We start from the raw sequence: 14,534 nt of genomic DNA, 5'->3' as shown, positions 1-14,534 counted from the left end.
TGGTAGCCGCCCTGGTGCCAGGGCCTGCCTGGGGTGTCCTCGGCAAGGGCAAGTTCTCCCAGTTTTGTGCCCGGCTCTGGCAGGAGCCGCACCCCAGCCGGGAGCTCAGGAAGCCGCTTTTTGGGAGGCACGTTGTTGTGGAGTGGTGGCTGCGGTCTCTGCCAGTGGGCTTTGATTTGCCTCGTCGGCGGGGCTGGGGACCCCCTAATGGCACCACTCTCATCCGCAGGGCCCAACTGCGAGATCAATCTGGATGATTGCGCCAGCAGCCCCTGCGACTATGGCAAGTGCATCGACAAGATCAACGGCTACGAGTGCACCTGCGAGCCGGGCTACACAGGTGAGAGGATGGCGAGGCCTCCACCGCAGCACCCGGGGGACCTGCGGTGTCCCCTGTGCCCGAGTCACCTGCAGCTGGTGGCCCACACAGCCAGGAGGGGAGATGCTGCCATCCCAGTTGCTGGAGGGTTTGCAGCCCTCCTGCTTGTTTAGGAGAGTGACCCTGGCTCAGGCTGAAATCAAAGGGGTGTCTGGTGTGGCGAATTCGACTCCCGCTGGGCCCACTCCCATGGGTATCAGGTTGCCTCCTTGTCTGACTGGTTTGTTTGATCGCTGCTGGAAATGGCGGAGGGCTTTGATGGGAGCAGCTCTCACCTCTCCCCGCTTGTGCAGCCCCTTGTCCTCCTGCCCATAATAAAGCCCGGCTTTGTCAGCCGCAGCAGGTAGGGTTACAGCCTGAAACCCGCTCCCTTCCTTATTCCCTCCTGGACCAAACGAGCCCATGGCGATGGCTCTTTCCAGTCATGTTTAATTAAACCAAGCAGGTGATGCAGGGGTGTGAAATCACCCTACTCAGAGGGCAGCCTGCTCCTATGTGGCTGGCACATGTGTGTCGGAGATTTGAGCCTCCAGCAGCCATTCCCAGGTGGCTGGAGTGGGACCTGCCCCTGTGCCCACCATGCTGCCCATCCAAGGGGGTGACAGTTTCCTCACCCCACCCTTTCCCAGGGCGCATGTGCAACATCAACATTGATGAGTGCTCCAGCAACCCCTGCCACAATGGAGGCACCTGCAAGGACGGCATCAACGGCTTCACCTGCCTCTGCCCCGAGGGCTTCCACGACCCCAAGTGCCTGTCCGAAGTCAACGAGTGCAACAGCAACCCCTGCATCCACGGGAAATGCCACGATGGGCTGAACGGGTAGGCTGAAGGGGGTGCTGGGACCAAAGGGCCATCTGGCAAAGTTAGGGTTCGAGCAGGGCAAGCAGGCGTCCCCCGTGTCCATCTGTGCTAGTGCCAGGGGATGTTTCCCAGCAGGGGCACCATTAGGAGCTGGGGTTTGCTGGGTAAAGTTTGCTGGTGTGGCCAGGAGGGCCAGGTTGGACCAGATCCTGTGTTTTATGCCCCAATTTTTCCCCAAAGCTACAGGTGTGACTGCGACCCAGGCTGGAGTGGGACAAACTGCGACATTAACAACAACGAGTGTGAATCCAATCCCTGCATGAATGGTGGCACCTGCAAGGACATGACCAGTGGCTACATCTGCACCTGCAGGGAGGGCTTCAGTGGTGAGGATGCAGTTGGGGATGCTGGGGCCTGGGTGGGAGCTGTGGGTGGGGGTCCCCATGGTACTTGATGTGCTGGAGGCTTCGCTGTGGGGATGGTGGAGACCCCAGGTCTGGGTGGGAGGTGCGACACTGGAACCAGCCTGAGGATCTTCAGCAGAGTTTGGGCATCCATGGCTGGAGCTGAGGCTCTTCCAGCGTGATGGGTGAGCTATTGCCATTGTCACCACATCCCCATTTTACCCTCAGCCCCCTCCCACCAGCACACCTCCATCACAGGATCACAGAATCACAGAATATTAGGAGTTGGAAGGGACCTCGAAAAATCATCCAGTCCAACCCCTCTGCCAGAGCAGGATCACCTAGGCTAGGTTGCAGAGGAACGTGTCCAGGCGGGTTTTGAATGCCTCCAGAGAAGGAGACTCCACAACCTCTCTGGGCAGCCTGGGCCAGTGCTCTGTCACCCTCACAGTAAAAAAGTTTTTCCTCATGTTCAGATTGAACCTCCTATGCTCCAGCTTGCACCCATTGCCCTGTGTCCTGTCAGTGGCTGTCACTGAGAAGAGCCTGGCTCATATCTATTTTTTCTTAACACAGGACCCAACTGCCAGACCAATATCAATGAATGCGCTTCCAACCCCTGCCTGAACCAGGGCACGTGCATCGACGATGTTGCTGGCTATACCTGCAACTGCCTTCTGCCCTACACAGGTAAGAGAGAGCTCCTTGTGCCCCCCAGGTCCTCACCAGGGCTCTTTGGGGCTGTGGCTTTGGGTATGACAGCAAATCGGTCACTTTGCATGAGCAACAAGTAAGCACCAAGTGCAGAGGCTTCCCTCGCTCTGCCCCACCATGGGGCTGCCTGTGGCCACAGCTCCACCTCCTCGTGCTGCGGCACAGCTGGAGGAAATCTGGAGGAGCTTTGGGAAGTGGCTGGCCAGAGCTTCCTCCCTTCTCCTTCTCCTCCTTCTCTTCCTCTCCGTGGAGAGCACGGAAGCAGTGGTTTGGCCACAGCCTGCACCCTCGGGCAGCAGCACTGGGTGGCCGCCCCACTCACACCCCACCATCCTGGGGGGTCAGCGCTACCAGTGGCCCTGTTCCCCTGCCACGATGCTTGCTGGAAAAAGCGAGCCGAGGCCGAGGGGATGGGGGATTCTGCTGAGCCGATTCCTGTTTGCTGGCCTCCCGCTTCCGCTCGCCGGTGCACAATTGCAGGAAGCTGTGAGCCGTTTCCTGCCCTCGGCAGTGGCCATAGAAACCCCTGGGGGGAGACAGGGGGGGACAGGGCAGGGGCAGGCGGGCAGGGGAAGGCTCTGGAAAATAGCAAAGGCCAGTTCAGGAGATACTGGCTGACAGGGAAGATAAGGATTCAGAGGGAACGTGTCACTTGCCTGGACGTAAACAGGAAAAGCGGCTGAGAGGGAGAGGGAGGGGGGAGCGCAAGAGGGGAAAGACACCCCAAGCAGCGCTTCCCTGCCAAAGGAAGTGTGCAGTGGTTTAATGCAGCCCAGATTGTGAGGGCTTAAAGGATTCGTGGGAGGTCTAGGGTCACGGGGTACCAGGGATGGAGGAGATGGTCCCAACTGGGCTGTCCTGGGGCAGCGGGGAAGCCCAGAGCCTCCCCCGTGGCTGGCAGTAGCCCAGGGCAGGGACATGGGTTAAGGGGGTCTTGGGCCAACTGTTGTTTTGGAGGGGATGTCAGCGGGTGTTTGTGCTTGTCGCTGTTCAGGAGCCACCTGTGAGGATGTGCTGGCCCCCTGTGCTGGCAGCCCCTGCAAGAATGGTGGTGAGTGCCGGGAGTCAGAGGACTACAAGAGCTTCTCCTGCAGTTGCCCATCTGGCTGGCAAGGTAGGGGCATGGCTTGGCTCAGGTTTCACCTCACCCGGCTCTCCTCGGCTGCTTGGGGAGTGAAAGATGGAGGGGAGGGAGTGTGGCTGGGGACCCCCATGGCTCAGCTGGGTGGACGGGACACAGCCATCACCTGCACTCCTTGGCGAGGGCAGTTTGCTGCGAGGGCTCCTGCCCTGGTGCGAGTGGTGCCCAAGATGTCATGGTCATCCCTGGGGCTTTCACCAGCACCTCCAGCTCATGTGGTCCCTGTCCCACAGGTCAGACCTGCGAGATCGACATTAATGAGTGTGTGAAGAGCCCCTGCCGCAATGGGGCCACGTGCCAGAACACCAACGGGAGCTACCGCTGACCCTGCAGGACTGGCTTCTCTGGCCGCAACTGCGACACCGACATTGATGACTGCAAGCCCAGTAAGAGCAGGGGCCACCCTGCAAACCGCGCTCAGCCTGGCCCCAAACCCTCAGCTTCATTGTCATTCCTGGGGCTGGGATCATCCTCCCTGTGCATGGACGAGCCCCGGCTGCTGCTTTGGCCTGGGCTGCAAGCCCTGCTTGGGCTTTTGGGCCACCTCAAGCGCATCCCAGTTGAGCTGCACCAGTCCAAGGCCAAATGGGAGCTGGCAGGAAGGAGTCTGGGTGCGGGGAGGGATGTGTGAGGATGAAGCAAATGTGTCCCCAGTGCCCTCCTTATGTCCAGTCCCCTGGTGGGGCTGGCCTGGCCTTTGTCCCATCCACAGGCTCTGTCCAATCCCTCCACGCAGCCAGGAGACATGTGTGGGGACTGCGCTGTGGGGCTGTGCACCAGGGCTGGACCCACTGCATCTTCATACGCATGTCCTTCCTCTCCAGATCCGTGCCACAACGGTGGCTCCTGCTCCGATGGCATCGGCACCTTCTTCTGCGAGTGCCTGGCTGGTTTCCGTGGGCCCAAATGCGAGGAGGACATCAACGAGTGCGCCAGCAACCCCTGCAAGAACGGGGCCAACTGCACCGACTGCGTCAACAGCTACACCTGCACCTGCCCCTCAGGCTTCAGCGGCATCCACTGTGAGAACAACACGCCGGACTGCACGGAGAGGTATGGCTCAGTGCTGCTCCTGCTGCAGCATCACTTTTATAGGGGCTGCAGCAAAGGGCTGAGGTCCTTGGGCCAGTTTGTGGGGGTCTTTGGTGTGGAGCATGACCAGTGGTGACTCACTGGGATGTTATATTTGTGTTCCCAGCTCCTGCTTCAACAGTGGGACCTGCGTGGATGGCATCAATACCTTCACCTGCCTCTGTCCAGCTGGCTTCACGGGCAGCTACTGCGAGCATAACATCAACGAGTGTGACTCCAAGCCGTGCCTGAATGGGGGCACGTGCCAGGACAGCTATGGCACCTACAAGTGCACTTGTCCCCAGGGATACACCGGCCTCAACTGCCAGGTAGAGGAGCCTTGGACTGTTGGCTGCTGACCCCACTGTCCATCCATGCATGCTGGGGATTTGAGGGGTCACTGCAGCCTCCAGAAACCCTGCTGGGTCCTCACCCTCCCATCTCTTGCTCTGCTCCCCCCAGAACCTGGTACGTTGGTGCGACTCCTCGCCCTGCAAAAATGGAGGCAAATGCTGGCAGACCAACAACCTGTACCGCTGCGAGTGCAACAGCGGGTGGACAGGGCTCTACTGCGATGTCCCCAGCGTCTCCTGCGAGGTGGCTGCTAAGCAGCAAGGTAAGTCCCTGCCATGTGTACAGCCTCACCGGGCCAGGGTGGAGTTCCCAGATGCCCCTTGTGCTGGGCCCTGAGCAGGGTCGTGCTCAGTTCTCTCGGTGGGGATCAATCGGAGCAACCTCAAGGATTGCTGTAACGTGCATCCCTCCGTGCTGCGGTCCCTGCTGGGACTTGTGGTCCTGCATGCGTGGGTGTCACTGAGGTCCCACATCTCACTCTGCTCTCCCTGGCAGGTATCGACGTAGCCCATCTCTGCAGGAATTCGGGGCTCTGTGTGGACACTGGCAACACTCACTTCTGCCGCTGCCAGGCCGGCTACACTGGCAGCTACTGCGAGGAGCAGGTGGACGAATGCTCCCCTAACCCCTGCCAGAACGGAGCCACCTGCACAGACTACCTGGGAGGCTACTCCTGCGAGGTGGGTGCCATGGTGCACAGGTGGAAAGCACCGGTTTCTGCCTTTCTGCTGCCTAAGAAGCTGCCCCAGCTTCGGGCTGGCTCCGTGCCCCTTTACAGAGCTGGAGGCTGGGGTGCTGCAGCCATGTGGGACTTGAGTGAACCTCTCTAATAGTTCCCTTCTTCACTCCTTGTAGTGTGTGGCTGGTTATCATGGAGTTAACTGCTCAGAGGAGATCAATGAGTGCTTGTCCCACCCATGCCAGAATGGAGGAACCTGCATCGATCTCATCAATACCTACAAATGCTCCTGCCCCAGAGGAACTCAAGGTAAATTAATTCCCCGGGCTGGGGCATTAGTGGGCTGAGCGCGGATATCCTCGGTATCTGCTCATTAGCTGCTCGGGCTAGCAGAAGCAAATGCAACGGTATAGGTTTGCCGTTGCTCGCGAGCTTAGCCATCAAGGCCGCGCAACCTCGGGTGCGAGCTGCGCGGTGCTGTGTGCCTCCTGCTCGAGCAGTGGCTCAGACTGCCCTTGAGTTGGTCAGGCTCAGCCCCTTCGCAGGGACGGTTTGCACGAGGGACCAGCGGGCACCCCGATACTGTTTGATGAGCTGTGTGGGTTGTTCCCCCATTTCTCTAGGGGTGCACTGTGAGATCAATGTGGATGACTGCAGCCCTTTCTTTGATCCCGTCACCCTGGGGCCCAAGTGCTTTAACAATGGCAAGTGCACGGATCGGGTAGGGGGCTACAGCTGCATCTGCCCCCCTGGCTTTGTAGGGGAGCGCTGCGAGGGAGACGTCAACGAGTGCCTGTCCAACCCCTGCGACGCCCGCGGCACCCAGAACTGCGTGCAGCGGGTCAATGACTACAAATGCGAGTGCCGACCTGGTTATGCAGGTGAGCACGGCATCCCCCTCGCACAGCCACCCCGAGCATCTTGCAGCGCCTTTCCCTGCTGCTCACATGCTCCTCTCCCTCGGCAGGCCGTCGCTGCGACACCGTGGTGGACGGCTGTAAAGGCAAACCCTGCAGGAATGGTGGGACATGCGCAGTGGCCAGCAACACCGGCCGTGGCTTCATCTGCAAATGCCCCCCGGTGCGTACCCACTCCTTCCAGCTCTGAGCTTGGGATGTCGGACGGGCCTTAGCAGTCAGCCCTGTGCAGAGAGGGGTTGTAAAGGGGTCAGTGTAGCCCCGAAGGCTGGGGTAGTCGAGGATAAGCATGGAGAGGGAGAAGCTTTGTTGTGGATGTATACTGGAGGGAGGTGCATCTGTATATCCATACCCTTCTCACTTGCAAGGAGACTGGGTCAGGGTTAGGGAGAAGGAGGTGGCTCAGCCCGGTAGGACAGACACTTGCCTGGTTCACCAGTACTTGCTCCACGTAAAGATGGAGCAGGCAGCTATAGAGAAGAGGGGGATGCTCCAGCAGGGTTTACATTCCCAATTATTCTGGGCCCTTCACTAGTTATAGAATCACAGAACACAAAATCACAGAACGTTGGGGATTGGAAGGGACCTCACAAGCTCATCCAGTCCAATCCCCCTGCCGGAGCAGGAACACCCAGATGAGGTGACACAGGAAGGCGTCCAGGCGGGTTTTGAATGTCTGCAGAGAAGGAGACTCCACAACCTCTCTGAGCAGCCTGGTCCAGTGCTCTGTTACCCTCTGTTAGAGGATGTACTAGAGCCATGCCCTAGGTACTTCTGCCCAATTCATGGGGTTTGTGCTGAGTTTCCCAGAACACACACCTGTGTTAGGCTACTCGTAGGACAGCATTGGTAATTCTGACTCCCTCCTTGCTGTCACCTCCCCAGGGATTCGTGGGTGCCACCTGCGAGAACGACTCCCGCACCTGTGGGAACCTGCACTGCCTGAACGGTGGCACCTGCATCTCCATCCACAAGAGCTCCAAGTGCATGTGCGCGCCAGCCTTCACGGGCCCCGAATGCCAGTACCCGGCCAGCAGCCCCTGCACGTCCAACCCCTGCTACAACGGGGGCACCTGCGAGTTCTTTAGCGATGCCTCCCCCTACTACCGATGCAACTGCCCGGCCAACTTCAATGGCCTCAACTGCCACATCCTCGACTTCGACTTCCAAGGCGGCATCGGGCAGGATATCATCCCACCCAAAATCGAGGAGAAGTGCGAGATCGCGGTGTGTGCGGGGTACGCCGGCAACAAGATCTGTGATGGGAAATGCAACAACCATGCATGCGGCTGGGATGGGGGCGACTGCTCACTCAATTTCAACGACCCCTGGAAGAACTGCTCCCAGTCCCTGCAGTGCTGGAAGTACTTCAATGACGGCAAGTGCGACTCACAGTGCAATAATGCTGGCTGCCTCTATGATGGATTTGACTGCCAGAAATATGAAGGGCAGTGCAAGTAAGTCATTTGCTGATTGACCCTCTTGTTTGAAAGCCTTGACCTCCGTGCTCATCATGTGGGGATATTTTCTGATTGCATTTGCTAAGGCTTTTAAGTGCAAACCTGTTGTTCACTCTCTGTGTTCTGTTCTGCTGCCTGTGGGGCTGCAACTCGAGCGACCACATTTCCCTGTGGTCTTGCTGGGTTTATGTACGCTTGGAAGCAATCTGGGTTTGGCTCCTTCCAGATGGCTTGGCTGTATCGCGCCATAGAAGCAAATTCTCTAATCCACAGTAGTAACACAGTAAATTTCAGTGTAGGGAGACCCCAGATGGAAGAGCAGCCAAAAAACATGATGATGTTAACATCCAGACATTTACCAAAATTGTCTTTGGCGACAGCAGGAACTTGATCCCAGGTTCCTGGACAAACTCTGGTCTGAGTAACTATTCTGTGACCCTATGTCTTCTCTGAGTCACAGTCATTTGTCCCTATTTTCTGGCATCTAAGTTGCAATTTATAATTTAACAGCTGCAGCCTTTAACCCCAAGAGGTGACTTCTTCACAGTGCTGCAAGAAACGATTGCCTTCTGTGTAAACGGGCTTGGTGTCCATCAGGATGAAGAATATTTGTATATGTTATTTTCTTATTTGTTATTTTCTCAGCAGATGGGTAATATGCACAGTACTTGGTCTAATTCATTCTTATACGTTTCTTTTTTCTTTTGCCCAGCCCTCTGTATGATCAGTACTGCAAAGATCACTTCTCAGACGGTCACTGCGACCAGGGCTGCAATAATTTTGAGTGCGAATGGGATGGTCTGGACTGTGCGAACAACATGCCAGAGAAGCTCGCGGATGGCACGCTGGTGGTGGTGGTCCTGATCACTCCCGAGAACCTGAAGAACAACTCCTTCAACTTCCTGCGGGAGCTGAGCCGCGTGCTGCACACCAACGTGGTCTTCAAGAAGAACCCCAAAGGAGAGTACATGATCTTTCCGTACTATGGCAATGAGGAGGAGCTGAAGAAGCATTACATCAAGAGGTCAACAGAGGACTGGTCAGATATGTCCAGTGCTGTCATCAATAAAGTGAAGAGCAGCCTCTACTCCAGGGCTGGGAGAAGGCAGAAGAGAGAGCTCGATCAGATGGATATCAGAGGGTAAGGGGGACCAATGGGTTCCTTTCTCACTGAGCAGCATTTGTTTTCTGTGTCGGTAATAGTAACACGCTCTAAAGGGAAGGATGTAGGGCAGATAATTGTATTTAGACCCTGCTTTCTGTGTGAACAGAAACCGGATTTTGCTCTCATGTGGGAAAAGCGAGTGATCGCTCAGGAATCCCTGATACAATGCTGCGCCGACTCTCACGATTGAAGGAGTCCTGTGTATTGTTGGGAGCCGGGGCTGGGCTGGGTGGGACCTGGAAGTAGAGGCTAGCCTGACCGACTGTCTGACTTCAGGAAGTCATTAAGTTAAGCCTCAGTTTCTCCCTGGGAAATGCTTTTTAAAGCTTTGTTGTAAAACTCAATTACTGCCAACTGTGTTTGGAGATCTTTGGGAGAAACATATAGATCTAACCTTCTCCTTCTCTGTGGGCTCAATCAAAAGCCACCGAAAGCAAAGGAGTTAGAGCAGCAAAACTGATGCGAAAAGATCTGAAGACTCCATTAGAAGACAGCATTATTTAAGATACTGTAGCATCTGGGTAATTTTAAAACATTGTGAAGCTGAGAGTCCCTTCCATTCCTGTAGATAAAGGAGTTTTACAGTATTCATTGAGGGGAATCCGATAGCCCACAACTGTGAGGGCTTGGGCCACAGGGGAGCAAGGAGATGAGTTCCCACTTCTAATTCCCACCATTGGAGGTTAAGGAGGGGAGCCCGGGCTCACCCGTCTCCACAGCGTGGTCATTGCTCCGTGTTTCTCATTGACTTCTCTCACCCAGATCCATCGTCTACTTGGAAATTGATAACCGCCAGTGCATCCAGTCGAGTTCCCAGTGCTTCCAGAGTGCAACCGATGTGGCGGCGTTCCTGGGCGCCTTGGCTTCCCTTGGCAACCTGAACATCCCCTACAAGATAGAAGCCGTTAAAAGTAAGCACAGCTGTTCAGCTGGGGAGGAGAGACAGCCAAAACTTTCCAGCTTTATCTGTGTTCAGTTATCTGTCAGCTGGCTGCGTTTGAGCACGGTCTGGTTTTAATAACCTTGCATCGTTTTTTAAAAGTCTGTTCTTCAAAAAAAATTGCAAAAGCAGTTTAGTATTTTTGCTTATTCCAGGTTTATTTCAAAATCATTACCACTATAAAAGTTACTTAAAAAAAGAAAAGAAAAAGAAAACCCAACCAGCTCCAATCAATCAGTGACATGCAAGGAGTTGAAGTTTGTATCTTGAAAATCCCCCCTAAATCCTTTTGTCTTAACAGCTCAATGCGAGCGCAATGATTTGAAGTTTGCTAATCCTTTTCCTTAAAGGAGAAAAAAGTGAAGCTGTCTCCTGATGCAGGCTGCCTTGTGCAGCCGAGAATTTGCCGATAGTTTGCAATTCTGATTAATAGCGTATAAAATGACCTTATTTGGGGGGGGGTTGATTTAGATCAGCCTTAGGTACCTTTATTAACTAATTTTGCTTCATTTCCACTCTGTCACTGGTTTGCTATGCAGCTTAATGTCTCAGCATCTCTTTGTGCCCCACTGTTTTGCAGGTGAAACAGCTGAGCCCACGAAGAACTCTCAGCTGTATCCTATGTACGTGGCGGTGGCCGCGCTGGGCTTGTTTGCGTTCATCGGAGTGGGAGTACTGGTGTCTCGTAAGCGGCGCAGGGAGCATGGGCAGCTTTGGTTCCCAGAAGGCTTCAAAGTGACAGAGTCCAGCAAGAAGAAGCGACGAGAACCACTTGGGGAGGATTCTGTGGGACTGAAGTGAGTAATTTTGCTTGCAAACGCATTAAACATGGTGTAGCGGGGCGGCTTCAGGCTCTTCTGAAAGAGCCCATCGGAGTTTTGTTCTCTAATGCATCAAATTGGTGTAGCAGGGAGGAGAAAAATCAGGTTTCTTAAAGTTGTGTGTGGGGAAAGCAGTGTTCTCATCTGGAGGAGGTTTTTAAATGCTTCGTGGTCTGTTTGTATTTGGTGAAAAATGAAGACAACCTGAGGAAATTGCCTTGTTCATTCTTTCAGTTTGTGCATGTAGATAAATGCAGTCCATCACGGAGCAGTTCTGGCAGAGGAGCTGATTTTGTGTGTGGTTTTCTTTTTAAAGACCCCTCAAAAATGCTTCAGACGGCACGCTGATGGACGACAACCAAAATGAGTGGGGTGATGAGGAGACCTTGGACACCAAGAAGTTCCGGGTAAGCTCACTGCCACATTCCCTTTCTGTGCTGCAAGCAGTCACTCTCTGGGTTTTGTCATGGAAGGAGCAGGGTGCTGTGGCAAGCGGCAGAGCAGAGGGACCCTAGGGGCCCAGTCTGTGCTACGCAGCACTGCTGCCAGCTTCTTTGCAAACCCGCGTGTGGCAAACGCACCTTTGAGACCTGCAGAGCTGCCCACACTAGAGCTCAGCCCCCTCCCCCCTCCCGACTCCTGTGCTTTGCTGGGTGCTCATTTCCCACTGTGGTTGCTCAGTTCGAGGAGCAGGCGATGCTGCCCGACACGGACGATCAGACGGATCACAGGCAGTGGACGCAGCAGCACCTGGATGCTGCCGACCTGCGGATATCCTCCATGGCGCCCACTCCTCCGCAGGGGGAAATCGATGCGGACTGCATGGATGTCAACGTCAGAGGTCCCGGTAAGGTGGACTCCTTTCAGGAGTCACTGCTAACCATTCTGCATTGCATGGTTGCTGTTATGTGTGATTTAGAAATAGACCCTCTCACATTTTGCTTTCAATGAGATCGCTTTTGTTTAATCGCCAATAATTAAATTATACAATACAGAAGCACCTATTAAATCATCCAGCTTATCTCTCTGCCTCTCCTAGATTCCTCTTCTCCCACCAAACTGCACGTTTCACAAACTTCTTTTCAGGTTTTTAACTATATTAATAGTTAATAGCCTTTAAAATTAGTACAAATATTCAGTTTTCCACATATCTGTGAAACTGTCCTTTGAAATAATAAAAATATCTAAGGCTGTGCTATACTGTACTCAGATTTTGCTTTCTTATAAATTGCACCTTAGATGTTAATGTGCAAGCGAGCAGATGAAATAGGAAAAGCAGTGAGATACCACTGAGGAATTTCAGATCCATATCAGAGGAAGGATATTTGTGTTTGATGTTTAGAACCAGTCAGGAACTCAGCCTTGATGCACCCACGAGAATAAGCATCTATCGCAGGCAGAGCATCTCGCTGAGCCGCCTGCATTACAGAAGAGTAAAAAGCCTTTTCTTCACCAAGTTCCCCTGTGCTTTTCAGATGGCTTCACCCCGCTCATGATCGCCTCGTGCAGTGGAGGAGGGCTGGAGACTGGCAATAGCGAAGAGGAAGACGATGCTCCAGCTGTCATTTCGGATTTCATTTACCAAGGCGCCAGCTTACACAACCAGACTGACCGCACCGGCGAGACTGCGCTTCACCTGGCTGCCAGGTACTCCCGCTCTGACGCGGCCAAGCGTCTGCTGGAAGCCAGCGCTGATGCGAACATCCAGGATAACATGGGCAGGACGCCCCTCCACGCTGCCGTCTCCGCCGATGCCCAAGGAGTCTTCCAGGTACTCGATCCTTTTGCCACCAATATCGGGGTTTTCTGGGGAAAAATACTGGTGTTGCAGGTCCTGGAAGCTGAGTACCTGCAGTGTCTGTGGTCCAACCCTTCTGACATTTCTGTTTCCTGCACTTTGGCCCTTGTTGTGGCAGATCCTGATTAGGAACAGGGCAACCGACCTTGACGCCCGGATGCATGACGGGACCACTCCTCTGATCTTGGCCGCTCGCTTGGCTGTGGAGGGCATGCTGGACGATCTCATCAACTGCCACGCAGACGTCAATGCTGTGGATGACCTAGGTACTGTGGGCAACTAAAACACGAGGTCCCTCAGAAGTGGAAGGAAAGGGCTGCTTGCCATTACTCTTGCCACTTGCTAATGTGTCGTCGTATTTTTGTGGTCTTCCTCCCCAGGCAAGTCAGCGCTGCACTGGGCTGCTGCTGTGAATAACGTTGAAGCCGCAGTGGTGCTCCTGAAGAATGGTGCCAATAAGGATATGCAGAACAATAAGGTAGGGGTCTCCTGGGCTGACATAGGCAAGGAAAGAACCATTTGGGGAGTCTGTTAAAGGGGAATTTTTGCCTAAAATACAACACTGTCTGGCACCAAGACTCTGATTTATTGTTCTGCTGTGAATGAAGCTGTTGGATTTAGCTTAAGGAAGCACTGGGATTTGGCCCTATGGGTGATGTTGAGGGGCTGTGCAGTGCTCAGTGAGCAGTATGGTACAGTGATCGTGTGGCCAGCTCCTTGCATCTTCTGGGTCACTCGTAGGGTTCCTGGTTTGTTATCATTATAAGGACATGGCTTAGCAGAGTAGGAAAAAGCAGCAGCAAAACCTCACCAGAGGAGAGGTGATTACCATCTCTGCCACCTCACTGTGTTTTGGACATGGAGCTGAGGATAGTGTTAGCCAGGAGAATGTGTGAATGTAAACCTAACCACCTTTGCTGGGTTTCTAGGAGGAGACCCCACTGTTCCTCGCAGCCAGAGAAGGGAGCTACGAAACCGCTAAGGTCCTGCTGGACCATTTTGCCAACCGCGACATCACGGACCACATGGACCGGCTCCCACGGGACATCGCCCAGGAGCGGATGCACCACGACATCGTGAGGCTGCTGGATGAGTACAACCTGGTGCGGAGCCCACCGCTGCACAACGGTCCTCTGGGGGCACCCACGCTGTCCCCACCGCTCTGCTCTCCCAACAGCTACATCGGCAACCTAAAACCTGCCGTGCAGGGCAAGAAGGCCAGGAAGCCCAGCACCAAGGGCCTGAGCTGCAACGGCAAGGATGCCAAAGATCTCAAAGCCCGGAGAAAAAAATCACAAGATGGAAAAGGGTGTCTGCTTGACAACTCCAGTGTGCTGTCTCCTGTGGACTCCCTCGAGTCACCCCATGGGTACCTGTCGGATGTCGCCTCTCCGCCACTGATGACCTCTCCATTTCAGCAGTCCCCTTCCATGCCTCTGAATCACCTGCCAGGCATGCCTGACGCCCACATGAGCATCAACCACCTCAACATGGCGGGGAAGCAAGATATGGCCATGGGAAACTCTAGCAGGATGGCCTTCGATTCGGTGCCGCCACGTCTCTCTCACCTCCCGGTCTCCAGCCCCAGCACGGTGATGAGCAACGCCCCAATGAATTTCTCCGTCGGCGGAGCGGCCGCTCTGAACGGGCAGTGCGACTGGCTCAGCAGGCTGCAGAACGGCATGGTCCAGAACCAGTACAACCCGATGAGAGGCAACCTGCAGCCAGGGGCGCATCAGCAGACCCAAAACCTTCAGCACGGCATGATGACCTCCCTGCACAACGGCTTGCCCGCCACAAGCTTGTCGCAAATGATGAGCTACCAGGCCATGCCCAACACCCGGCTGGCATCCCAGCCCCACCTGATGCAGAGCCCGCCGCTCCAGC

General features: G+C 54.8%; 1 protein-coding gene across 1 annotated transcript in view; it reads left to right on the top strand.

The window, feature by feature from the left end:
• The window catches only part of LOC104547776 (neurogenic locus notch homolog protein 1-like), a gene marked incomplete at its 5' end in the record, with an annotated part of 15,373 nt that overhangs the window by 332 nt on the left and 507 nt on the right, over positions 1-14,534 (top strand). Inside the window, 24 exon segments of the mRNA XM_010193593.1 lie at positions 230-340; positions 1,009-1,201; positions 1,424-1,569; positions 2,164-2,277; positions 3,296-3,415; positions 3,676-3,828; positions 4,267-4,495; positions 4,641-4,842; positions 4,976-5,129; positions 5,363-5,547; positions 5,723-5,855; positions 6,170-6,427; positions 6,514-6,626; positions 7,349-7,920; positions 8,636-9,064; positions 9,851-9,999; positions 10,609-10,825; positions 11,166-11,256; positions 11,531-11,696; positions 12,325-12,620; positions 12,766-12,913; positions 13,028-13,125; positions 13,577-14,532; position 14,534. The exon segment at position 14,534 is cut by the window's right edge and continues 507 nt beyond it. Of these exon segments, the coding sequence (XP_010191895.1) occupies positions 230-340; positions 1,009-1,201; positions 1,424-1,569; positions 2,164-2,277; positions 3,296-3,415; positions 3,676-3,828; positions 4,267-4,495; positions 4,641-4,842; positions 4,976-5,129; positions 5,363-5,547; positions 5,723-5,855; positions 6,170-6,427; positions 6,514-6,626; positions 7,349-7,920; positions 8,636-9,064; positions 9,851-9,999; positions 10,609-10,825; positions 11,166-11,256; positions 11,531-11,696; positions 12,325-12,620; positions 12,766-12,913; positions 13,028-13,125; positions 13,577-14,532; position 14,534 (5,234 nt within the window).

This window comes from Mesitornis unicolor, unplaced genomic scaffold, assembly GCF_000695765.1.
Source record: "Mesitornis unicolor isolate BGI_N332 unplaced genomic scaffold, ASM69576v1 scaffold31561, whole genome shotgun sequence".
NCBI lineage: Eukaryota > Metazoa > Chordata > Aves > Mesitornithiformes > Mesitornithidae > Mesitornis > Mesitornis unicolor.
The sequence above is the reverse complement of the archived record's forward strand: the minus strand, read 5'-3'. Positions and strand labels throughout refer to the sequence as shown.